The 26,850-nt window shown below is 40.5% G+C and overlaps 2 protein-coding genes and 1 long non-coding RNA gene across 3 annotated transcripts in view; 1 reads left to right on the forward strand and 2 right to left on the reverse strand.

Moving 5' to 3' along the window:
* The window catches only part of LOC145435257 (uncharacterized), a 344,196-nt gene that overhangs the window by 46,669 nt on the left and 270,677 nt on the right, over positions 1 to 26,850 (forward strand). The gene's annotated exons all lie outside the window — the stretch shown is intronic.
* LOC145435187 (uncharacterized) lies at positions 8,078 to 11,284 on the reverse strand. Its single transcript, XM_080312507.1, has one exon. It carries the CDS (start codon positions 10,212 to 10,214, stop codon positions 8,433 to 8,435), a length of 1,782 nt encoding a protein of 593 aa, XP_080168633.1. The 5' UTR covers positions 10,215 to 11,284; the 3' UTR covers positions 8,078 to 8,432.
* LOC145435186 (uncharacterized) overlaps positions 26,196 to 26,850 on the reverse strand; it is a 100,932-nt gene continuing 100,277 nt past the window's right edge. The window contains exon 2 of the mRNA XM_080312506.1: positions 26,196 to 26,509. The gene's annotated coding sequence lies outside the window, so the exon portion shown is untranslated. The remainder of the gene's footprint in view (positions 26,510 to 26,850) is intronic.

A 26,850-nucleotide genomic window follows, 5' to 3' on the forward strand; every position in this document is an offset into this window, starting at 1 on the left:
ACCACTCAATAATAATTAAACATCTTCGGGCGTAGGCTATACCCGTTGGCAGGAACGAAACAGCACCTCGTCAGGCCCCCAGAAACGTGGGTGTTGGGCTCCCATAGGGTGGTAAAACGCCCCCCCCCATCACGTTGTTCGCGTTTGTCACGAAATTACCCGTACGGTATTGAGAACCAGCGCGAAGCGCGAAAATTTTCGATAATTTATGATAAAATCGGTAAATCAGATCGGCGATTGCATATATAATATGCTATCAATTTATTGTCCTCTCTACTCACGTAATTAGATTTACCGGTAGAGCTCAGTGAAGTGTCTTGAAAACGGGAGGGCCCGTAAATAATGATTAAACATCTTCGGGCGGGCGGAACCGTTGGTATGACTTCGTTACATGATGTTATTTCGTGACTTCAAGTCTGCTATATCAAAAAATATAGAACCGCCCAAACGTAGGCTTCTAAACTAAGAGAAGCACACGATTTAAAATTGGTATTTCTGCACTGGCATATAATTTTTCCCAGCGGGATGGTATTTGTCTTGTGAGGTTCAGATTGCAAAGACAGGAACATTCGGCGCCAGTCATTTAGGTGCCTATGGACAATTGGACAATTAAACCTATATGTATTTTGTATATATAGCGAAGTCTTTGATCTGCATAAGGGCATAGACCTTTTCGGCCAAGCTTTTCTCGCTGCCAATCGTTCTGGCACACTTCTTGGAGTCGCATGTTATATGGCCTAAAACTTGATTGTATGTCTTGGTGGGTCGTGGCGTGGTAATGGCCCAATACCCAACAGGAAAGATAAACGGCTACGTGAATTCGCGCGTAGCGCGAAAAAAATTTGAAAAATTGCATAAATTTTCAAAAAATACTCTATGATTTATGCTAATTCACGAAATAATTTTTGGCCCCCATCGAGCTCGGCCCCCCCCCAATTGGGGGGTTTGGGGTGCGGCAGTTACGGTGCTGCGCACAACCATTACACTATCTCGCTCGGCGATAGCGTCTTGCGAGTGCCGTGGGGGTAGTTCTATTGACAATAATGCTGCCACGGCCCGCATCTACATATTCATAGTATCAAAGGTCCGCAGTCCCACAGCATCGTCACAAAGTGCAATGTGTTGTGAAACTGGGATTAGGCTATATTAATATGGATAACCAACCTACGGATAGATGTGCAACACGTTATTCATGGTTGAGTGATGCGATGCCGCCGCCGATTTGCGATCACTTCATAGCATGCAAACGGCTGGTTGTCGGCCAGATTGACTGGTAAAATGCAGTTATGATTGGTTTGGAGCATTAATATCAGTTGGATATTTGATGAGCAAAAGAAGTCATCGCATTGCGTCTTGTATATCAAATTGTACAATGTACATTGTGTGTGTCTTGGGTAAATGGAAATATAATCTGATGATTATTATGATCAAATCAGACCATTTCAAGGAAACCTTATTTCCTGCAAAACGAGAGTCAGTATTGAAACCTATTGATCACATTAATTGAGTAAATATCATTACTTCTTTTGCTCATTAAATATCCAACTTATATTAATGCTTTGATAGCAGCGTCGATTACTAGATGTAGGCTACTGTACAACTAAATAACCTGTTCTTAATGCCCTGCGTCCACTCTAAACCAAACATAACTGCATTTCTAGCAGTCAATCTGGCCGAAAATCAGTCGCTTGCATGCTATGAAGCGACCACAAATCGGCAGCGACATGACGGATCACGGTACTCAACCGTTGAATCACCTGTTACGCACCTATCCGTAGGCTAGTTATCTATAGTTTCCAGCATATTGTCCTACATGGTGTCGACACAAGCAAATCTCACGGATCAGTGAAATTGGTCTACGTCACACTTTCCATTTGGGTGATTGGTGAAGGCTATTTGACGGTAATTTTTGACCGAATTGCCGAGCATCAAATTTGATAAAACGGGTATCAATCTAAACCTGCCGCTGTACTGATTACGAAAATATAAATTTTATTTCGCTCGTGGCCCTGGAACCCCCACAATCAGCCTCGAATTTTTCATTGTTATGGAGAGTGGTGTAGTGACGCAACAAGGCTGTCTGGCGAAACGAGAGCGTAGGTAGGTCAGGAGCAAATGATGGCTGCGCGGCGAGAGTGAGTGCAAACATCCGGATTGTCATAAGAAATGTGGTGATTAGACATTTGAACACCGTCATATTGTTAAATCGCGAATCGGGTTTCTGTGGGATCCGGGGACCTTTTGAGTCAGAAGTGGCAAGTGATACAGCAGTGCAACCACATATATTTGATTTATACTTCTGTGTAACTATTATATCCTCTATGTATCCTGCGTATAACGGTTTCGTATTGGCGTTTTCGCTTCTGTGAATATCTAGTTTTCAGTCCATTTGTCCATAACACTCTGAACTCAGTGGGTGCACTTTTGTGCCTATTCTCGGAATTGGGTTTCAATGTCGCCGACTATAGTTCCTAATAACGACTAGAGTGAAACCACAAGTCCGCTGCCGGATGTTTATAATGTGTCCTTTGAAAATGAATAATAGTGATCATACTCGACATTTGCTGTCTTGAGAGATTATTTTTGGGAAGTATTTCTAACTTAAAATCTTAGAAATATTCTGAATAGTATTTTTGAATCTACTCAGAATTGCTTCACGGGCCAGATGAAATCACCTGGCGGGCCGTATGTTTGACACCCCTGGTCTAGGTAGCTGTGTAGCCTACACTGTACATTGATATGTCAGATTAGCTTGCTTGGTTTGGCCCGCTTGTTGTGTCGGGCTCCAGAGACACGTTGCGCTGTTGATGGACGGTGTCGATACTTTCTATAGTCGCTTTGGTTAAGTATGAGCACTGAGCACACATTACCATGCAGTCGTTCCTTAACCTGTACGGGTGTAGGACTTGGTCCGCGAATGCAGCAGGTAAAATGTTGATTATAGGTTTACAACAGGAGTGTCGAACTAAATTGGAGTCGCGGTCCGGATCCAATCCTATCAGATAACATGCGGACCGGACCAGTCAAATGATTGCAAAATGTTACCACCAAATCCTTACTTTTGTTTTTCACTGGAATGCTCTATTACCAAGCCTAGGCCTATATAGCCCTGGTCAGGAATATAGAAGATTTAACTAAACGGTGACGTTGGAAGTTGGTTTATAATTTTCAATCACCTTTCGGATTTCTCTGAATGCCGGAGACCTTTTGCGTCAGAAATAATACAGAGGTATCATTGCCGCGACGCCAGCTGAGCACTCACTCTCGTCGCGCAGCCATAATTTGCTCCTGACCTACGCTCTCGTTTCGCCAGACAGCATTGTTGCGTTACCGAGCGAGATAGTGTAATGGTTATGCGTCCGGCTTCTCGAGCGGTAGGTCGTGGGTTCGATCCCCGGTCTGGTCATACCAAAGACTCGAAAAATGGTATCCGCAGCTATCCTGCTAGGCGCTCAGCAATCATTGATAGCATGGAGGAGAAAAAAAACGGGGGCGCAGACTAGATGACCTCATGGGGCCGTATCGCAACTCCGTCGTCAAAGCATCTCGACGGTGCAGGGGAAAAAGAATATCATCTCTCTCTCTCTCTCTCTCACTATGCCACTCTACATAATGAGAAATTCGAGGCTGATTATGGGGGTTCCAGGGCAACGAGCGAAATAAAATTTATATTTTCGTTATCAGTACATCTGACACCCATTTCATCAAATTTGATACTCGACAAGCCGGTCAAAAATTACCGTCAAATTGCCTTCAGCCAAATGGAAAGTGTGACGTAGAACAATTTCACTGAGCCGTGAGATTTGCTTGTGTCGACATCATATATCAGGACACTACGGTTTCCAGAGATGAGCGAATTTGAAATTTCCATGACCTAATCCAATAAAAATCCGAAGCTTCAAATCCTAATCCAAATCCAGAAAATTTGTATATTCCAATCCTAATCCTATTCAAACTTAAATTTCCATTTAGAAAGCCTACATCCTATGCCTATAATTCTGTAAAAATCCAAATCCAAATCCGATAAAATTTCACAAATCCGGTTTCACCAAATCCTAATCCATGCTCATCTCTGCTATAGGGCTGGGCACAATGATATATAATATATACAATGATTGGAAACTGCCACGCCCCCTAACGCTGTAAGGTTTACTCCCGCCGAAATCAGCGTGTGCGCGGATAAGGTTGACTACATACACTTCATTAGGTAACGTTGACTGCGGTGGAGTGCTGCTATCGCCTTTGCTGGCAGATATTCAACTGTTTTCTCGTTTGTTGGTTGATTGTAAACAAGTTTTGTGAGCATAGTGAGACAGTACTATATACTAAGGTCTAATCAAACTTTCGCCAATGCGCAATGTTCGCAGGTACTGACTAGCTATGCTTATGTTTTTGCATTTGTATATGAGCGGAAAAAGCTTGAAAATTTATGACTGATTCAGATACTTATGAGTGATCTTATTGCTGGCCAACCTTAGAATACGATGAGACCCATTCTAATAGAAAGCAATCAGGCTACTTTATAACTCTTTCCCGGGTCAGGGGAAAGGAACCTCTTCGTTTCTCTTCAATCATCATTGAAAAGGAAAATTGGCATTTTGAAGAACAAAGTGCATGAGTGAAATAATGCAGCAATAATACTGGTGTCCGGTAGTCAGCATGATGTTCCGTTTGATGTAAGTTATTTTTCAAGCAATATAGCACCCCTTTGCAAAAATCTTTCACTGGAATATATTTGCACACATTTTACATGTACACTAGGGTTGTTCAAAATTCGGAAAATGTTTGGAACACTGCGTATCCATGGCTTCTTGTAATGATTATTGTTAAAAAACGATATTGGGCCTGAAAGAATCTTACAGGAAAGCCGGTAAGATTTGTCTAAATGCGTACATTGTACACACACGTGTTAGTTGAGAAGTTACTCGGTACCATAATGACTATTTATTTTGATCCAATGGTATGGTTGACTGGCAAAACTGACAAAACGAGTTTCGTATCTAATGTCTTATAATGTATTTGTTGACAGGGCATATATTGAACAATTTGAAAATCAGAGCAATTCCAACCTTGAATTTAGCAGAAAAGAGGGCTCGTATGAAACACGCAGACACCACCTTCAACTGGGAGCAAGTAAGAACGGGCTGCATACTACAAGAAGTTGAAGGATATTGAAAAATGTGCAATTCGTTCCCAGTCTGGAACTGCCATCGGATCGATTGATGCGGGAAAACCACTATTGCTAGAATAATCTGTGTTTGCCATGGAATCACATCCGTGACAATTATAGGTCAAAATATGCTGGTATTATCACACCAAAGGAATGCCATATGTTTGCTCAGGGGAAATTCTTACAGTTCCTCCCCCAACGTGTGTGGACATACTGACATTTATTGAAGGTTTTAGTATTGAATTCATCGTTATCTCCTCCTGGCTCTTTTAACCTTGATATCATATAAAGTTACATAAAATGTTCCCCTTCCTACCAATGATTCGGGCAAGAGCAAGCTAACATCTAAACAAAGCAGGAGATTTCATCACGAGTAGATACGGCACCATTCAGGTCATAATTGGCCACTTTTGAGCTAACGAAAGCGAGTGTACTGTTGCATTTTTGAAGAAAATTTTCTCAAGTTGAAGATGACAAAAATTGATATCTAGCACTGTTATTGCTTAAAAGATCACACATAAACTGTTTTTGTTGTCCACATTGTTACTTTTGCATCGATCTATTTCTGTACCGTTGCATATTAATGTTTGTTTTTCAAATGCATGCATCATTTCGTTTTTATACACATGAATTAGGGATTTGAAAATTCAATACTGTATTCGTAAATGTTGCATCTGTGAAGTGTATGTATCTTTATCATTCCTCATTTCTTTGCATAACATGATGGGATCCTGAAAATTCGACCGGGATTTTGTGGAATGATCAGAGAAGATTGATGTATACAGCGTTGCTACTGAAATATTGGAAGTATTGCTGCAATGATTTACTCAGGTTCAAATAGAAGTAGCGAAAGTAGAAATCTGTGAAGTACGCAGTTAGTTGAAAATAGTCACTTTTGAAATTGGAGGGTGAAGCTTTTATGACTACCTCAAAATGACCATCCAATGAATATGTGGGTGCTATTTTCAAATACATTCAAAAGTCAGGGATATCTAGATACCCCTGGCAAAAACCAAGTTGTGATGCTGATGTTTGGTGAGTGGTATGGAAGCACAGCATTTACCCAAGGAAGTAGGCAAACCTACCCGAGTACTCAGAAAAACTAGAATTACTTCTCTAAAAACTACCTCCACTTGATATTTATTTATATATGATGTTATTGATGTACCAATATGATGGAAAAGCGACACCTCAATTTGGAATGAAGGTTGTGTCACTTGCAACAGTGGTTGAACGTCCGCGGGTGTGTGAATGTACGCCGCGTTGGCCGTCACAAGGCTACAGCGTTGTGATTGCGTGTAACCGTGAGTCGTCAGTGTGAATTGGATTTGCAATACGTGCATGACGCGCGAAATTCAACTTAACTTGACTGCGTTGTAGTCCGCTAGCTTAATCAGAAAAAAATCCCAGCCGCGAGAAAGAAATGCGTTTCTGAAACTATTCAACACGTTAACGTTGTATTTCACTGATAAATATACCCAATGTATCATATATCATTGCTAGTTCCTTAAACAAGTATTGCTGAGGAAGCTTTTGTTTACAGCACAACTGTGTATGCGATGAAGCGTGACCTGGTACACGCTGAAACGCAGAGCTCACGGTAGTTTCCAATCATTGTATATATATCATTGGCTGGGCACAATGATTCGAGTACTCGAATCTGAATCGAGTATTAATTTTAATGATTCGAGTCGAGTAGTAAAAGGCGATTTTTTCGAGTACTGAAATTATACGTTCCTCGCCACTGAAAGTTAATTTATCGACGAGAATTATCGTTACAATACTAATTTTCACTGTTGTAGCCTTGAAACCTTGATTGGCCGTATCGTAGCATACGAAACATACAGTAAAAAGCTACGAACGCTACTGGAAACAGCAGATTTCTGAAGTCAAGTCGTCCCGCAACATTGTCACCAAGTGCAATGAAATCGGTATGGTCGAAAAAATACCAAAGTATCTTTAATGTGATGGATAACAGTCATTATATGCTTTGTGGTGGCATAAACGGTACATATTTGAACTTTGACATATTACATTCTGTTATGACGTCATAATGAGTGATACTCGATTACTCGACTCGACTCGAAGCATATTATGTGATTCAGAATCGAATCACTCAGATACTCGATTTTGCCCAGCCCTACAGTCTGCTAGTGTCACATCATCCTTACTGCTGTGACGTTGTAACCAATAATACTCGAGTTCGAGTCAGGTTTAACTCGCTTTTGTCTGATATTCAAACGCCTCGCCTTCTTAATACACTCGATTTTCTCACTCCTAATTAGTTATTTTCGACTTGAAGACCTGATGCCTGATGGTCGTATCGCTGGCCACCATTTCATCGCAATTGGAAATGAACTTCTATCTCTCTCTCTATTCAAACAGATAAAAGACAGAATCTTGGTCAAATTTCAATTATCGATCTAGATATACGATGGATGATTAAGACATATTATAGAAAGTGTCGAGTCGCATGACTTGGACGGGTCATGCGCAATGAGTCGAGTAAAGGCTGTCAATAACGAAATATATTTCGCCTAATTGTACTACTCAAGTGGTTATTACAGACAGTTTTTCGGGCAAAACTAGAATTAGAATACATTTGAAAATCGAAACATATACTTGAGTAGAAATTTACGTTACTTTTACTTGAATACCAACGGTGACTACTTTGACCAATTCTGGACTCGAGGAACTACGCAAAGTGACTCAAGTTGAGTCATTTTCCATGTTCAAGATGAAGACTTGAGTCGACAAAAATTGTGGTTCGAGTCGATTCGTTGCAGTCCTGCTTTTTGTTTTACGTTAATGGGTAGAACCAAGACCGTCAACTGTGTAATCCAACTTTGTAAAGTTGCTGTTCTACCTCGCTGCGTATTCTGCCTTTTGACGTATCACAACGGCCTGTCTCATGGTCAAAGAAAATTTATTGAAACAATAAATTCGAAAGTTAAATTATTACAGATCAACAAATTTGATACAAATATGACAGCAATAACCACTTTAAACATATTTGTTCTGTTTCTCATGCATATCAGCATATCATGAAAAGTTAACGGATATTACCTTATTTAGATTGATACCAATGCTGGGAATACATTCCCACAAAATGAAGCTACTTTTTGATCGACATTATTGGTATATATTCAGCTATGGTATATCAGCATGTTTGTCTACATGACGCACGAGGTAACCCTTCCGAGTATATGATTTTCCACATACATCGCATTAATGATTGTTAACGCCAGCATGCATCTCCTTATTACACATGAATATGCATATGATGCTCGAGGTTACGTTTAACATGAAATTCTTTCCCGCAGATATCACATATATGGTTTTTGATATGACCATGAATATTCACGTGAAGCTTCAAGCCAGGCATCTGAGTAAATGCTTTCCCACATATCTCACATTTATAATTTTTAATCGCAGCATGCATCTCCATATGATGCTTGAGGGTGCTCTTCTGAGAAAATGTTTTCGGACATATGCCGCATTTATGATTTTTGACACCAGCATGCAGGTCCATATGAAGCTTGAGACCACCACTTTGAGAAAACGCTTTCCCACATATATCACATTTATGATTTTTGATGCCAGCATGAATATCTATATGACGATTTAGGCTACATTTTATACGAAATTCTTTCCCGCAGACATCACATACATGATTTTTGATATCAGCATGCATATCCATATGAATCCTCAACTCACCAATTCGAGTAAACGCCTTCCCACATATATCACATTTATATTTTGTTATCCCAGCATGCATCTCCATATGACTTCTGAGACCACTCTTCTGAGTAAATGTTATCGAACATATGTCACATCTATGGTTTTTGACACCAACATGCATATCCATATGAAGCTTGAGCTGAGACTTCTGGACAAATGCTTTTTCACATACCTCACATTTATGATTTTTGACACCAGTATGACTATTCATATGAACCTCGAGGTCACGCTTATTATGAAATCCCATCCCGCAGACATCACATATATGTTTTTTGATATCAGAGTGCATATGCATATGGTCATTTAAGCCAGACAGAGTAAATTCTTTCCCACAAATGCCACATTTATAATTTTTAACGCCAACATGTATCTCCATATGTCGCTTGAGGGTGCCCTTCAGAGAAAATGCTTTCAGACATACGCCGCATTCATGATTTTTGACACCAGCATGCAGGTCCATATGAAGCCTGAGGCCTCCACTCTGAGTAAATTCACTTCCACATATATCACATTTGTGATTTTTGATGCCAGTATGAGTATTCAGATGACCCTCGAGAGTACTTTTATGACGAAATGCTTTCCCACACATATCACATGTATAATTTCTGATATCAGCATGAAATTTCATATGACTGTCGAGGTTAAATTTATGTAAAAACTTTCTCTCGCACAAATGACATTGATAATTTTTGATTCCAACATGCATCTTCATATGACGATTGAGTACACCCTTCTGAGAAAATGTTTTCGCACATACGTCACATTTATGGTTTTTGACACCTGCATGCATATCCATGTGAGACTTGAGGCCACTAATGTGAGTAAATCCTCTTCCACATATATCACATTTATGATTTTTGATGCCAGCATGACTATCCAGATGTGTGTTGAGGTTATTTTTACGACTAAATTTCTTCCCACACATATCACATGTATAGTTTTTGATATCGGCATGCATTGTCATATGACTCCTGAGGGCGCATTCAAGAAAAAATTCCTTGTCGCATATAAAACATTTATAATTTTTTATGCCAACATGCATATTCATATGACAATTGAGTGAACCCTTCCGAGTAAATGTTTTCGCACATACGTCGCATGTAAGCTTTCTGAAACCAACATGCATATTCATATGACGATCGAGATGACCCTTCTGGGTAAATGTTTTCGCACATACGTCGCATGAATGGTTTCTCAAACCAGCATGCATCTCCATGTGAAGCTTGAGGCTTTCCTTCCAAACAAATGCTTTCCCACATATATCACATTTAGTATTTGTGACCGCAGCACCAGTATAATCCATACTAAGCTTGACGTTACCGATTCAAGAAAACTCTTTCCCCGTAATATCAAACTGATGGTCTTGAAGTCGTGATCAATCTTTAGAATACATTGCTCCAAGTCACTCTTTTTGTGGAAATGTGCATAGCAGATTTCACAAAACTCCCTTAGTTGTCACAGTGTAGATAACATCCAAGTTGTAGTATTTTAAGGTTACAGATTTCTAAATAAATTTTCAACAGATGGTCATGGTCAACTCTAATTGTCGGAAAGGGCAGACCGTGCACCAGGCGGACCTTGTAACACTATACGGAGAACTGAGACAAAATGACCCAAATCTAAATGGTGGAGTTGGAGCAAGCGGAGCTGCATACTATCACAGGCTTGGAAAACTAAAAAATTTTTAGCTCTTACAAATTAGATTAGAGTTAGAATGATGGCTATATATTTTTCTAAAATAGATTAGAATTACTGATTTCACAAAAACTCAGAAGTTGAATAAAGATCAGTTCACATGAAACGCCTTTCATTGTCATGAGGACGAGAACGGCAAATATTTTGAGGAAAACCTGTAATGAGATTAGAACTAAAATTAGAGCATAGAAACATTCAACAAATTAGTCTAATTCAGTTCTTCCCAAACTAGGAGCATTTTACTGAGCTCACGTACCACCTCGCGATACCGACCCGGACAGAAGTAATTAGCTCTAAAGTGCTAAAACCCATTGTTTCAGCTTCATTACAAGTTACTAGCCTCGGGATCACTTTGAAGCAAATCGTTGGCTGCGAAGGCAAGATTTGGTATTGTTTCTTTTGAAATTGTGGAAACGCTTGAATAACTAACACCCGACACGGCAATTCGCGCAAACCGCCAGAAATTTTATCAGGGAATTGATAGTTTTGTTCAAAATATTTCTTGCAACTGTTATGTATTAGTGAGCTTTCTGATTAATTTCAAGCACGGGCCGTAATTGAGCCGCCAGCAATCAAACATACTAGTTTGTCTGTGCCATTGGGTTAGTAGTACATTGGAGCAGTGTTTCTCGACCTTTTAGTCTTCGCGGACACCTTTTCGGACCTTCACGAACCCCAGTGGACAGGGGCGTAGCCAGCCGAAAAAAAACGGGGGATATTTATTAAAACGGGGGATATTTTTTGAGAAGATGATATTCGTTATGCTAACTACTTTATTGCGGTTTAATAAACACAAATGCCGATACAACAAGGGTAAGATAATCTCGTTTGTGTTTACGTCTTTATACACATGAACAATTGCCAGTTATCTTAAAATATAGATCTATTATGCGCAGTCGCATGCTACAGTAACAAACGGAAGGCGCTTTTGCCTTGCGCGCGGATTTTGATAGTAGTAAACAAATTTCGATGACAGCAAGGTATCTTGACCTTAATTACCAAAGCGAGGATGTAATCACGAAAGTGCGCGCAGATCATATTACAGCACAGTGGAAGATCTCTCCATTTTGCGCTCAAAGACGAACACTCGAACAGTGAAGACACTCAAATGAATTATAGTCTGTTGCCGTTTGATACAAACAATCTGGATTAATTTTGTTTTAAATCAATCTGATTTTTACTGTCTGCCAAGATGGTGTAGTATTTTTGGTGTGTAGAGATGGTAAAGACTAATTACCGCTCGAGCTTGTGCGATTGCATCACGTGAATAACAGTGGCCTGGCGCAGGCTTAGGCTCGCGATCAAAATGCATTCCTAAACGCGTTTGCGGTGTAGAAGTGACAATTGCGAATTGTCGAGGCCAAGACTATAACTTCTGGTCATCACAAAAGCACATCGAGTAGCACTATCACGCGCCGCGAGTCACAGAGCGGCCCCAATTTTCCTAGCCTCCAATGTTTTACTACTGGCAAAGCGCGTTATAACAGGACAGTCAGCAGATGCGCCAGAGGCCTGAGACACGAAACGGCTGGAGATCTGAAAACCCACACGCAACAACCGAACTAAATGATCGCAAATTGGATCAATACATAATAGATTCCATACAGAACATCTGATTAGTACGATCTGTTTTGGTACTGTAGGGATCCGCTATCTCTAATGATACAAGCCTAGCGCGCATGTTCTAAACGTTTGTTGACAATAGACTGTCAAGCACGAAAACCAACTCGCGCGGTATCGAAATTTCAATGCGACTTCTGGTTCTGTAACTGGATAATATCGTTCAGATGAGACGGGAGAGCCATGTGAGATGCGTTTTTCGGGCTTCCGTAGACGAGAGAACAATATGAGAAAAAGGCATTACCGCAACTGCATTGTCTGAATGACGGATGGCGTGATGATGCCGCGCGGCAATTAGGGGATTATCGAATTAGAACAAGAAATATTAGATCAATGGAAATATATGTAAGACGGGGGGAGAGGGGGTATTTCGAGCTTGGAAACGGGGGGTATCGGACACCGATTACCCCCCCCCCCCCCCCCGTCTACGCCACTGCCAGTGGACCCTTACAGTTTTAGTTCAAAGTTAGCTCTATTATCGTGCAGCCGTCATCGATCTTGTGCAAATATCAACTGCAGGCTAGTGATGGACATCAACAAAATGACCACACTTGATAATAACATCAAAGCCTACTATTTGTGTGGAAATTGGGAAGATTTCTATTGTTTCAAAGCGAGTTTCTTGAAATATGCGGTCATGTTTAAAAAATCCGCGCCGTCTATTTGATATGAGAAACTGATTTTAGTGAACATATAACGTCCAGCTTCTTCGAGGTATAGAGCTTCAATATAAAATTGAATAGTATGTTAATATTGAAATGAACCCGAATAGTCCCGCATAGTCATTTCTGCCTAGCAGCTCATCTTGAAGTTATCTGGAATAGTACCGTAATTTTCCATGTATAATGCGCAAAATTTTACCGATTTTTTGCCCTAAAATAGGGGGTGCGTATTATACATGGGTACAGCAAGCCTTGAAAAAAATCCCTGGATCAAAAACTTGAAATCACTCATTTCTTCATGTTTGTTTAAATCGCGCATCACCTCTAGCCATTGGGGCCCGTAATTCGTATTATAGAGTGTAACGCGCTGCCAAATAGAGAAGCGTATTGCCAATTAACGAAAAGCGTGTTTCAAATTAACGAGAGTCGTCTGCAAAGCACGCGATCTCTTGCTGAGTTGGTTTGCAGTTAGTACGCGAGCGAAATCAGGTCGCTGATTGCTACAAGCGTGCGCGGCAATCCTGGTTGATTCATCGCGGCAACGACAGGCATTAAAAATCGCATACACAAGAGGCCATGTGCGCAAAATATAATTGCTTGCGTAATCAGTCGCATCTCCAACAGGACAAGTGCGCCCGACATAACCGTTGGCCTGAGCAATCGCATCTGTAAATGTAATAGGCGTCGTGCGCAAGATGTCGTGTGTCGCTAGCTTGAGCTATTGCGTCGCCGACCTCACAGGCTTTGGGCTACTATCCACTCTCGTTTAGAGACAATGCCGTTAATTTTATTATGATTAGCGATCATTATGTCATGATTGTTTGACAGTGACATCGCAAAACAGAACAACATCGTGTACTAAACCGCAACTATTCATGTACTGATGTACTGCGAATGCATGGTGCGTACTATACATGGGAACAGGCTTTTTCCCAGAATATACAAGTCATTTTAAGGGTGCGTATTATAGAGGGGGGCGCACTATACTCGGAAAATTACGGTAGCTATGTACAGTACATCACATAAGAAAATGGATTTTTGCCAACAAATTTTTCCAAAAGCCATAACAAAACATCTTTGAACTTGAACAGCAATATGTTAGCATCAGTAGGCTATTGGCAATTCCGCAATTAAAATGAGTTTGCACAGTACAATATTTCATCTCAGACGGTCATTCTGTTTACGCGAGTTGTGAAGTTTTAGCAGTTATGAAGCAATGCTGCATCGTGATTTCTCTGATTAAAAAAAAAATAGGTTATAATCCATTTTGCAAATTTGGAGGTTTCGCGGACCCCTTGAAAACGCTTCCTCGGACCCCCGGTTGAAAACTACACTGCATTGGAGATTCATAGTAACTGGCGACATGAAGCTTTCCATGCGGTGCGCTTGCACAATCTAGTTTTGGCAGGCGCAGGGTAACTTTGATCCAAAGCAAATAGAAGTCTTGATCTACATCAGCGGTTCTCTTCCGAGGGTCAGCGAAGCATTTTCAGCGGGTCCGCGAAGTCTCTAAACTTGCAAAATGATTGATTATTACAAGGCAGTTTCAGAATGGCACTATGAGATGAAATATCGTACTGTGCAAACTCATTTTACCGTAATTTTCCATGTGTAATGCGCAAAATTTTCCCGATTTTTTGTCCTAAATCGGGGGTGCGTACTTCGCATGGGTACAACAAGCCTTGAAAAAGATCTCCCTCGAAATATAACGTGAAATCACACCTTTCTTCAGGTTTGTTTTAATCGCTCATCGCATTCAGCCATCATCCCCGTCCCGTTATTCGTATTATCGGTGTTACGCGCTACCAATTAGCAAGAAGCGTGTTGCCAATTGGCGTCTGTGATGCACAACAGCAAGCGATCTCCTGCTGAGCTGGTTTGCCATTTGTACGCGAGCAAAATTAGGTCATTGATGCGCTCGCGGCAATGCTCGCCTTAACGACAGGCCTGAACAATCGCACATACAACACGCCATGCGCTAGATGTGATCGCTGGCCTGAACACTGCAGTCGCATCTCCAACAGGCCTAGTGCACACGACATAATCGTTGGCCTGAGCAATCGCATCTGTAATAGTCGTCGTGCGCAGGATGTCGCTGGTCCGAACTTTCGCGCCGCGGACATCGCAGGCTTTGGCTGCTATCTACTATCGTTTAGAGACAATGCCGTTCGACCTCGGTCGGACTCGAACCCGAAACCCAGTGGTGTTGCAGCTGTGGATTATACCACTACGCTATCTCGCCAAATTGAGCTGAATTTGAACGAAAACTTGGGGGAGGGGGTCCCTCGGAGTCCTTGACGGTCCAAACGGGGTCCGCGAAAACAAAAAGGTGGAGAACCACTGATCTACATGTTTATATTATCAATACAGAAAATTATAGGTCCGCTGAAGTTATTCGCATACCACAGTTTGGGAACAACTGGTCTAAGTAGACAACTACAAATTTTCATGGTCTGGCACCAAAGCTGATGGGTGTACGTAGAAGTCCGGTCGGTAATTTCACCTATGGACTTGACTATTGGAAATATTTCGCCCGATGACCAAGGACTAATTAATGATTTAGGTATTGTATGTATTTACTAATTTTGGGTCAAATAAGGTTGTTATCTAATGTCAGAAAGGGGCTGATACCTATCGGGTTCGATTCCACCTCAGCGCTAACTGATACGGTGAAGTTGTTCGACTAATAATTTAACTGAAAATGTGGTATGTGGAAAATATGCTCATTAGGGCTGTTTGAAAATAACTCTTTTCAAATTTTACTGGCTACTTGATCAAATCGTTGGGTTGCCCAGAAAAAAATGCTACACACCCATTTTGGGATTGTAAAATAGTATTTACGGTAGCAAATTCTTTAATTATTCATTATGGATCTGCCCACTGTAAATAAATATCGATTAGAAATCCCAAATTTAGAACAGCAATAACTTGGCTTATTTGGGTTGGACTTGAGCCAAATTTGTTGTGAATCGTTTTTTCAGACAACCTAACGATTACATTGAATAGCCAATTAAATTTACTTATTAAATAAATCCAAAACTTCTTTCTTATTCAGCAATGCTTCTATAGCAGTGGTTCTCAACCTTTTTGTCTTTGCGAACCATATTTGGGCTGTCACGGACCACCTTATACTCATAGGTAAATTGACTTGATACGCATGTAGTTCAAAAAGAGCGAACCATATTATATAATGTACACGTGAATTTGTGGGTCACAAAACCAAGCAGAATCATACTTCCAGGCAGACTTGGACAGACAGATAATTCTAGTTATCTAATTACACTAATTCGGGCGAAAAGTCGCCAATCTAATTCTGATCAAACTTGTGAAATGTTTCTGAGCTCAAATTCTAATTATTATTTAATTTCTGGTTTTCCTGAAAATGCCACAGGAGAACTGCTTAGTAGGATACTTGGTAATGCTATTATCATGCTCATAAGAATGAACTATGAATTAATATTAAGGGAACTGGATTCAATTTCCAAGTGTTCGAGAATTCAGTTATACTAATCTTAATCTATCTCGGAAAAAAATGAGTAGCTATAATTCTAGTTTTGACCTAATTTGGAAATTTATGTGCACCTATAATTCTAATTCTACTCGATTTTAGGAAAAAGTGTTGCAGTTGTAATTCTAATTCTAATCTGAAAAAGCTGAAGCTTTTCTTGTTGACCAAGTCTGCTTCACAGTACAATGAAGAAATATACTGACAATTGAATTTTGTAGCTCTCAAATACAAGAATATTAAGTTTATCATTTTAGCCATGGATCTTAAAAGCCAAGGGCTCTCACTATTCAAAGTGGTATGTGCATCTCTTTCTGACATAGAAACGCGTGTGTTGCAACATACGATACCTGCTTTGCTACATTATGCCAGGGCTGTAACCAAGTCACTAGGTTCCGATTCATAAGTCAATTAGACCGGTGGTTCTCAACTGGGGGTCCGCAAGGCATTTTCAGGGGGTCCGCGAAGCCTCCAAATTTGCAAAATGGTCGATAACCTGATTTGTAGTTTTTTTAATTGGAGAAATCACGAGGCAGTTTCGCTTCATAACTGCTTAAACTTCAGAACTCGCATAAACAGAACGGCCGTCTGAGACGAAATACGCTACTGTGCGAACTCATTTCAATTGCAAAATTGGCAATAGCCTACTGATGCAAACATATTGCTGTCTAGGGAGGTTTTATTGACGTTTTGGAAAAAAATGTTTGCAAAAATCCATTTTCTTCTGTAGGCTAATAAACCAATATTCCACAAAATCTTCTAGACGGAACGTTATATGCTCAATAAAGATATGTTACCGTACTTAAATTCGGTGCCATATATGTTGCGATCATGATGCAACCCAAGGGTGTTCGCCACCACCACCACATTCGTCACCTATCTTGATGGAAAGGCATTTTCAGTACTCCTTATCAAATTGACGGCGCAGATTTTCAAAACACGACCGCGTATATCAATAAATGCATCTACAGAATTTGCTTTGAAGTACTACAAGCCGTCCTAATTTCTACATGAATAATACGATGTTCTTTTCAAGAATGGTCATTTTGTTGCTGTTTATCAGCAGCCTATAGTTAATATTTACACAAGACAGATGACGGTTGCACGAAAATTGAGCTAAATTTGACGTAAAACTGGGTGTATGTGGCAGGGCGCGGGGGTCCGCAAAGACAAAAAGGTTGAGAACCACAAGTCAAGTCATTTTCAATTCACCACCCGTTCAAGTCGGAGTTCAAGACAGGGAGCAATGGCCCAAATGCTTTTCAGTACCGTGTTCAACTCGCCTAACTGAGAAACTCTAGGGCAGGGGTGTCAAACATGCGGCCCGCCAGTCCTTTTGGGACAAATTAAAAAATTATTGTATAATCCAGCATATTTCCAACAGAAGTAGAAATTTTTAGTAATAAATCCTCTGACGTGAATATTAAACAGTTCTTTAAGACAGTAATGCCGAACATGTTCATGGGTCACATTATAACCATATGTCGGCAGTGTTGAGTTGTAACCCAAGTACCCATCAGGAACAAGTCGGTGACATTGCCATTACACATTTAGAAGAAAAAAAGCGCACAGAGTTCAGAGTTTTCTGGAAAAATGGCCCAAATAATAGTATTTATAGAGGCGGAAATGACAATGCGAAACCGTTGTAAAATATATGGAGCTGCACGAAGATTATAATTCAGATATCTTTGGTCGCACTTCATGTTTACCTTACTCTGACCCAAAAGGCCCCAGGCGCTGATCTCCATAGAAACTCAAATAGTGAATTGGTCTGGCGACATAAAAAGAATATCTCTCGTATTCCTCACCACGTGGGATGAGGCACGGATACGTAGGTCCGACCCATCAGATGGTCTGCCTAAAATTTTTTTTTTCATTTTGTTGGCCAGTGTTATCGGTCCTGATATACGAGATTTCGATAAGTCATATAGAATGTGTCGAGTGATGTGACTTGGCACATGGCGCAATGACCCGAGTACAAGTTGAGTCAATACACAAATTGACTCCAGTAAAGTCGAGTCAGATTCCATTCTTACGAAGATGACTCAAGTCAAGTCAGGTCCACAAAAAATTGCGACTCGAGCCGAGACATCACTCAAGTCATTACAGCCCTGCGTTATGATAAGGAAACCTCCATCCAGTATGATGGGAGTGTGATAAGGGAGACTTGGCGATCTAAAAGTACGCTCACACACACAGAGTGTAGCGTACATTTTATATGAGCTATAATAACTACGGCAATTGCGGAAACATATCGCGTACATTATTGGTTGGGGATATGATAAATTTTATTTGAAATCAATTAGCATGAGAGATATATAGAGCTATAGTTCCACTATAGAACTACCCCCATGAAAACTACTACGCTATCTACTGTTACGCCGTTTTCTAAGCTGGAGTCAACGTTGTGAACCACTGGTCTAGTGGATTACTCTAGTTGCCTAATTAGACTACCGTAATTAGAGCAAAATGCCAGTAATCTGGATGTAATCTGATTTGTGAAGTGTCTTTATGCTCCAATTTTAATTCTAATCAATTTCTGGTTTTCCAGAAAATCCTACAGGTGCAAAATGAGTCACTGTTCAGACATTTGCCATTCTCATTCTTATGAGAATGAAGTGTGGGTTGATATGAACAGAACTTGATTTTTGTTACACTATCTTCTGGCGCGTACATGAATTCAATTTCTAAGTTTTTGAGAATTCATTAATTCTAATCTAATTTCGTAGTCATCAAATTCCGCAGGGATGTGATAATCTCGAATCTTGCCACTCGCATATCAAGAGCTAAACGCATTGAAAGCGTAAATTCGCAACCGAAGCACATGAGCAGTGAGCATAGGAATCACATGTATCAAACATATAACAGGTAGGTCTGGGCAGAATTGAGTACGTGAGTGATTTGATTTGGAATCGAGTATTAGGCTTCGAGTCGAGTATCACTCGTTATGACAATATAACAGTGTGAAATATGTGGAAACCAGTGGCGTATCCAGGGGGGGTTTTAGGGGGTCGGAACCCCCCCCTTTTCAAAATCCTAAAAATTGATGTCAAATATAGCCTCTAATATTTGCTAATTTATTAGTTTAACATATTCGTTTTTACGTATGAGAAGGTGAATATGGCGGTTCCCTACTATTACCGAGAATGCTATTACCGAGATGGACATTACCGAGAATGCTATTACCGAGAATGGACATTACCGAGAACGGACAATACCGAGAATGGACATTACCGAGAATGGACAATACCGAGAATGGACAATACCGAGAATGGACAATACCGAGAATGGACATTACCGAGAATAGACAATACCGAGAATGGACATTACCGAGAATGACATTACCGAGAATGCTATTACCGAGAATGGACATTACCGAGAATGCTATTACCGAGAATGGACATTACCGAGAACGGACATTACCGAGAACGGACAATACCGAGAATGGACATTACCGAGAATGACATTACCGAGAATGCTATTACCGAGAACGGACAATACCGAGAATGGACATTACCGAGAATGGACAATACCGAGAATGGACAATACCGAGAATGGACAATACCGAGAATGGACATTACCGAGAATGCTATTACCGAGAACGGACATTACCGAGAATGGACATTACCGAAAATGGACAATACCGAGAATGGACATTACCGAGAATGCTATTACCGAAAATGGACATTACCGAGAACGGACTTTGCCGAGAATGGACATTACCGAGAATGTATATTACCATATCATCGTAACATATTTGATGGGACTGACACTATATGACTATGGTACCGAACACAGTGGACTTGGAGACGACCAAAGTAACCATAGACCATAACCACATTACGTACAGATTACGTACCATATTACGTGCGTGTAATGCAGTAGCGACCAACTTTTTTACCCTTCGCTACCATTACTGTAAGAAGCACGGGCGTAACCGATGCCATTGTCAGCGTCTACTGGCAGCTGAACGACGCTTCCGCCTAATCATCATCATCATTGGTTTATTAGCTATTTCATCAGTTCAATACACCACAAAAATGCGATACAATGAATAGACAGGAAGATGTCGAAGCGACTTGGATTTGTCAATGGAATCAGAAAGTCCACCTTAGCCTAGGCGTAGTAAAGAGGAGGCATGCACACTGAATGAAAGTAAAGAATACAGTATAGAAAAAGAAAGCGACAAGAATAGGGCGGCATGTCATGGGAAGCAAGATCGGTAGGTCAGTCGTGGTCCGGTAATCTTGAGGATGTACTGTATTTACTTAATAGTAATTGCTTGTATTTCGACTTGAATGTGGACATGCTCGTCGACTGTCGGATGGCCGGCGGGATACTGTTCCACACATCAGGTCCGGCATATTTTATAGAGCGGTGATCTTTTCGGTCGATCATATGATATTTGGACGACGTGGACGCGCGTGTGTTGTACTTGTGCGCTTTTGATTCCGGCCATCTAGTGCGGCATCAAGACGAGCAACCAGCCGCCGCCATCATCAATCACATTCCCACGGAGCCATGGTGCAGAGGTGGCTGGAATCGGAAAACATGGCGCTCGACAATGGAGACTGACCTAGCGCAACGCGGGCTGTCGCTTGAAGACGCCCACGATCGCCTACGTTGGAGACGCTTAATACGAGCCTAAAACTGATTATCTTGATGTTTTTTTGTTTCCTGTTTTCTTTTGCCCTTTTCATTTTATTTTATCTAATTGAAAAGTCGATATATATATATATATTGTCAGCAGCAGATAGGCGGTTGGTGGGATTCCTGGGTTGAAACGATAAATATGACAAAATTAAAAATGTTTGGCGCGCTGCAGCATACGAACAGTTGCCGAGCCCTGAGATAGATTATTAGCTTATATTCCACACTCATCACACTGCATGTCTTATCCCCAGCTTTGACTGCTCGTATGCAAAGGTGATATAGGATTCGTGCTATATTTTCTCGCCTCTCCTTGCCTACTCGTTACTTCTAGGGCTTGCAGAAATAGGAGACTGAGGAATTTCGGATGTACACTATCCCCCAAAAAATCTTGTCTACACTTTGGAAAACAATCATTCGTTCAGTAGACCTGAAGTTTATTATTTATATGGCATGACTGACATATAAATACAACGAAACAAACGAAGTGAAAGACACTCTAATTGACTTTACACGAGAGATTCAGATTGTAAATATGTAATAGTGATTGCCATAGATTTAGCATCACTTAGGTCTATTGAAACCTAAAATTCGAAAGCTTGCAGAGCTCTGCTCCGTCCTCAGAAACCTCAGGTACGAGCAGGGCTCAGAAAGCTCTTGATTTCAGTTTCAATATAGGCACGGCGTTACGCTAAATCTGTCTTGATCGCCATTATATATTTACTCAGTTAAGATTATGTGCCACTCTCTTCAGAAAAGTTTCTGGCATGGTGTCATTCGTCCATGTTTCCTCACAATGGTATTCTCGGTAATAGACATTCTCGGTAATAGCCATTCTCGGTAATAGCCATTCTCGGTAATAGCATTCTCGGTAATAGACATTCTCGGTAATAGCTTTCTCGGTAATAGTATTCTCGGTAATAGACATTCTCGGTAATAGTAATCTCGGTAATAGCCATTCTCGGTAATAGTCATTCTCGGTAACAGTATTCTCGGAATTGTCCATTCTCGGTGATGTCCATTCTCGGTATTGTCCATTCTCGGTAATGTCCATTCTCGGTATTGTCCATTCTCGGTATTGTCCATTCTCGGTATTGTCCATTCTCGGTAATGTCCATTCTCGGTATAGTCGTTCTCGGTAATAGCATTCTCGGTAATAGCATTCTCGGTATTGTCCGGATACGGAGTATGGCGTGTTAATGCTATTTAAGGGGACTAACACCCCTACAAAATATTGGAATTATGCGCCGAACTAGTCGAAAGGATAAAATAGGTCATTATAATTCGCTTATTCCATACGAATTCTGCGCTTGTTCAGCTACATTTCAGCTGTGGCAATTGCTGACGTTCTCAACTTTCTTCCCTCGATTTCTCTCTCGCCTTGCTAAAACGAGAGACGCATTTTAGGAAATTCTAATCTAATTGGCTGACGCGACACGTAATTGCAAAGACGAAGTTGTCGGCAATCAACATCGCTCGCGAATTCGCTGCACCTGCTCGCCTTGAAATCCTAATTAAGAATTGCACGCGGCGTGTTGATTGATCAGCGAGACGCAGACACGACGGCACCAGTACGACAATGCTATTCTCAAATCCACATTGTATTCGCGATTATTGGCGAGAAATGGCCAAGTATTGACATTCACATTTCTAAATACAAGCCTAGCAATCCACGTTCCCGATTGTTAGGTGGCTTGCTGTCGTCCAAATACAGGCCTATGTTGTCGCTAAACGGGAGAATTGAATAGGCCTAGTAGTAAAGTTAACCTAATTATATCGGCTGACAAGTTTCTCTGTCGATTAAGTTATTATCCCAGTGTGTACTCTGTATTAGTTAACTGACTTGCGTGCTTGCAATTATAAGGTCTAATTATGTTCGCGCGTAGTACACGCCCAGCCGTATGGCTAGTAAAGCCATCGAAAAGCACACATTCGTGTACGACGTACACTGTTCACACCACACCTCTCTGTGGCGATCGCCCTCGTTTATGCTACCGCCCTATTCCGCGTTTGTTCGTCCGCTGCGATACTACCGATCGTGCGCATAATATCGTCCAAACCCAACAAAATCGCGCATCTCTGACCGGAACTAGGCGCTTGAAAACGGGCGGCGTTTGCCGGCTCATGACTAAATGTGAGCCTTCAAGAATTTCTTTCAATCATACCGTAAAAGAAACGCGATTTTCAGGCAATGTCCGTGTCGTATTCGTACATCTCCCACTCACCGCAAATCTCTGTTTATTATTAAACTATAATATGTTAAATATTCGCCATGGCGTGGAGAAGAGTGATCGTAATGATGACGTCACAATAGCCAATTTCGAAACGCAAAACCCCCCCCTTTTTCGCGCTCTGGATACGCGCCTGGTGGAAACTTCAAATATTCTCATTTTATGCTACATCAAAGGATATACCGTAATTTTCCATGTATAATTTTTCTATGTTTACATCAGCTTTCATATGACACCCTTCACAAAATTTTTGAAGTACCGTTGCTCACTTTACAAAACTTGCAACTAGAACTAGAACTACTTACTTTACACACTTGCAACTAGAATTAGAAATACTCACTTATCAAAATTCGCAATACGTACTGAAACCACTCACTTTTCATAATCTGCTACTAGAAATAAATCTAGAAGTACTCGAAAAAACGGTAGTTAGTTGGCCGTCAACTAACTCGATTGGTAGTTTGTATAAGTCTGTACATTCTGCGCCGTGCACCAAAATCAGGAAATTCCCATCGGTATGACAGTAAAGATCAATTTATACAACATAACAAAGTGAACAATAGTCCTATTTCAAGGTCACAGCAGCTCATTGAAAAACAATTTCAAATCTGCTCAAAACAACCCATCAATTTCAGTTGCATGAACGAAAAAAGCGTGATTTTAGTATGTGATGACTAGGGCAAGTTTTTGTTGCAGGCAAATCCGACGTAAGTTGCACTCATTTTTCACAAAAGTTGCAGCAAAAAGTCGCATCTATGCACAAGTTCCTTGAAATTATTAGGTTATGAGATACTCAAATTGATACGTATCCAAGGCACTGTAGCAAAACTATGTGTTGGCGACTTTAACAAAATCAATAGCCTGAAAAAATTGACCCAGTGAAGATATAATTTTCGGCGGTGTAGCCTGAATGTACGTCAAACCAGAAAGGACCTCTTAAATGACAGTGAAATAATCAAGCGATCTATTTACATATAGTGCCAAATATATCCAGTAAAAAGTTTGATGCATGAAAAATAGTAAAAAAATCTTGCAAAAATTTACAAGAAAAAGAGAAAAAAGTTGCATGAAATATCGATAAAGTTGAAAAAAACTATGCAAAAAAGTTGCAAAAAGTTGCACTATAGAATTTCTCCAAATAGGTTAAAACACCACACTACATAACTGCCGGAAGCTGTAAAAAAAGTTGCAAAAACTTGCCTTAGTGATGACTTGAAAACAACTTACCGTAATTTTCCGAATATAGTGCGCCCCCATGTATAATACGCACCCATAAAATGACGTGTATATTCTGGGAAAAAGCCTGTACCCATGTATAGTATGCACCCTGCATTCACAGTACATGAGTAGGGCCTACATGAAAAATTGAGGTTCAGTATTTGATGTTGTTCTGTTTTGTGATGTCACTGTCGAACAATCATGACATAATGATCGCTAATCATATTACAATTGACGGCATTGTCTCTAAACGAGAGTAGATAGTAACCAAAGCCTGTGAGGTCGGCGACGCGATAGTTCAGGCTAGCGGCACACGATATCTTGCGCACGTGGCCTATTACAATTACAGATGCGATTGTTCATAAATTGATATTTACTCAGATATGAATCACACTGAATGAGCCAAATTTCAGCAAAATCCGAAACTTGATGGAGACGAATTGGCATGAGATTACTCTAAGCATCTTAAATCTCTAATCAAACTCTATCCTGATCTAAAAGTATTTTTCAAAGTCATACTTCAAGTCCTCTGACTGAAAAGACCCGTTTCAAAGAATGGTAGTACTTCGTGTACTAGAAACCAGGTCTGGAATTTACGATACCCATATGTAAAATTCTCCAGTATGCCTTCCCTCTACTCAGTACTCAGTAGGCCTATGGAAATTTACATTTTCTACAAGAGCAACAAGACATCACATTAAAACGTGCAATCATCACAACATTACACAAAGAAATAGCTAACAATAAATTCACTTTCAGTAATATTAGAACTCGACAAACTTGCTAGGTAGTTTATCATACAAGGCTACAGGGTTGCTGTGATATGTACATAATAAGATCAGTGGCATTCAAAATTAGGTCAGTCCGCAGTTGAGGGGAGGAGGGTTGTGCGATGACATGCAAAATAAGGTCGGTCGCGACATGCAAAATAAGGTCAGTCCGCGCATAAATCCAAATCTATACTTCAATTACAAATCCAACTCTTTTTCTTATGAAAGCTTCATCCAAAATAGTTTTTCTATATATTAGCCTACTTTCAACATTGAACTTCCTCATCTATATCCTAAATCTGAAGATGTTTCATCAAAATATAATCAGACGATTATTACATTCACGAGGTGAATCGCATGTAGAATATTATCAGTCCGCGTGTAAATCCAAATATTTACTTGAAATCCATCTTTTTTCTTATGCCACTGAGTCACTGACATTATTCTGCAATCTGCATATGGCGACGGACCGTATTTCGCATGCGACTGACCTTATTTTGCATGTGACTGATCTTATTCTGCATGTAGCGACCGACCCTATTTTGCATGCGACTGACCTTATTTTGCACGTTATTGACCTTAGTTTGCATGTCATCGCACCAACCCTGGTGGTTGCGGGTGCTGGTACTCAGTGTTGATATTACTCAGGGCCGGGGACTAGGGACTTAACTTGAGAGGTTAGGGTCTTCACTCTTCATTGCGCTATGTTCACAATAAGATCAGTCGATATACATTCACAACAAGTTCAATCCCTGTAAAAAATTAAAATCTGCACTTCAAATATCGAATCCGATTTTTTCCTCATAAAAATCTGTTTAAAATTTATTTCCTATAGCAGAGATACTACAGCAGTGGTACTTAAAATTAGACCAAATCTGAGATTTAGTACCTCACACATCAAAATGAATGCAATTTAATGTAAGCATGCTACGTTTATACCAGCATATATTACTTGGAGAGAGCGCAGACAACCAGTTGTATGTAACACAGTTATATGAAACATCTGTGAGTGACGCACTCAATTTCAAATTGGGGTGCATTGTTTTCATCTTCGGGACTCAGATTGCAAGGAAGGGATTATTTGGTTTCAGCCATTTCGACAACCGGACACATCAATACATTTTAGCAAACAAGCGAGGGTCACTTTCTTTGGGTCAAAATTATATCCTTTTGGCAATGCACTTTACCCAGCCACTTGGCAAAAACTTCATGTGTCCCAGCGTGGAAAGGCTCGGCCCCCGAAATACCTGTGTCTAATAGTTCTTTGTCTTAGCATGGCATCAAACTAATTTGCGCAATAAAGAATCGGCACTTGTTCATGATTAAGTCAAGCCATATTGACGTAACGACTTTTCTGCATAACTCATTGGCTATAGCTATAGTATCTAACACAGTGACTTCGGATATGTATAAACAATCCACAAGAGATCTTGCGAACACATTTTTTATTGCAACAAATTCCACAAATATTACATACGGTACCTTACATATTATTAAGATATGGTAATATAAGATCACTCTGTGTCAACACAGTCCAAACGACCCCCAGATACCATATCCGAATTTCAACACAGGCCGAACACACCTC

Source organism: Botryllus schlosseri, chromosome 3, assembly GCF_051294905.1.
Source record: "Botryllus schlosseri isolate E-star chromosome 3, Bs_hap1, whole genome shotgun sequence".
NCBI lineage: Eukaryota > Metazoa > Chordata > Ascidiacea > Stolidobranchia > Styelidae > Botryllus > Botryllus schlosseri.

Bases quoted from the DNA above. Each gene is read 5' to 3' on its own strand.
- LOC145435187 (XM_080312507.1), bottom strand. From the start codon at position 10,214: ATGGATTATACTGGTGCTGCGGTCACAAATACTAAATGTGATATATGT.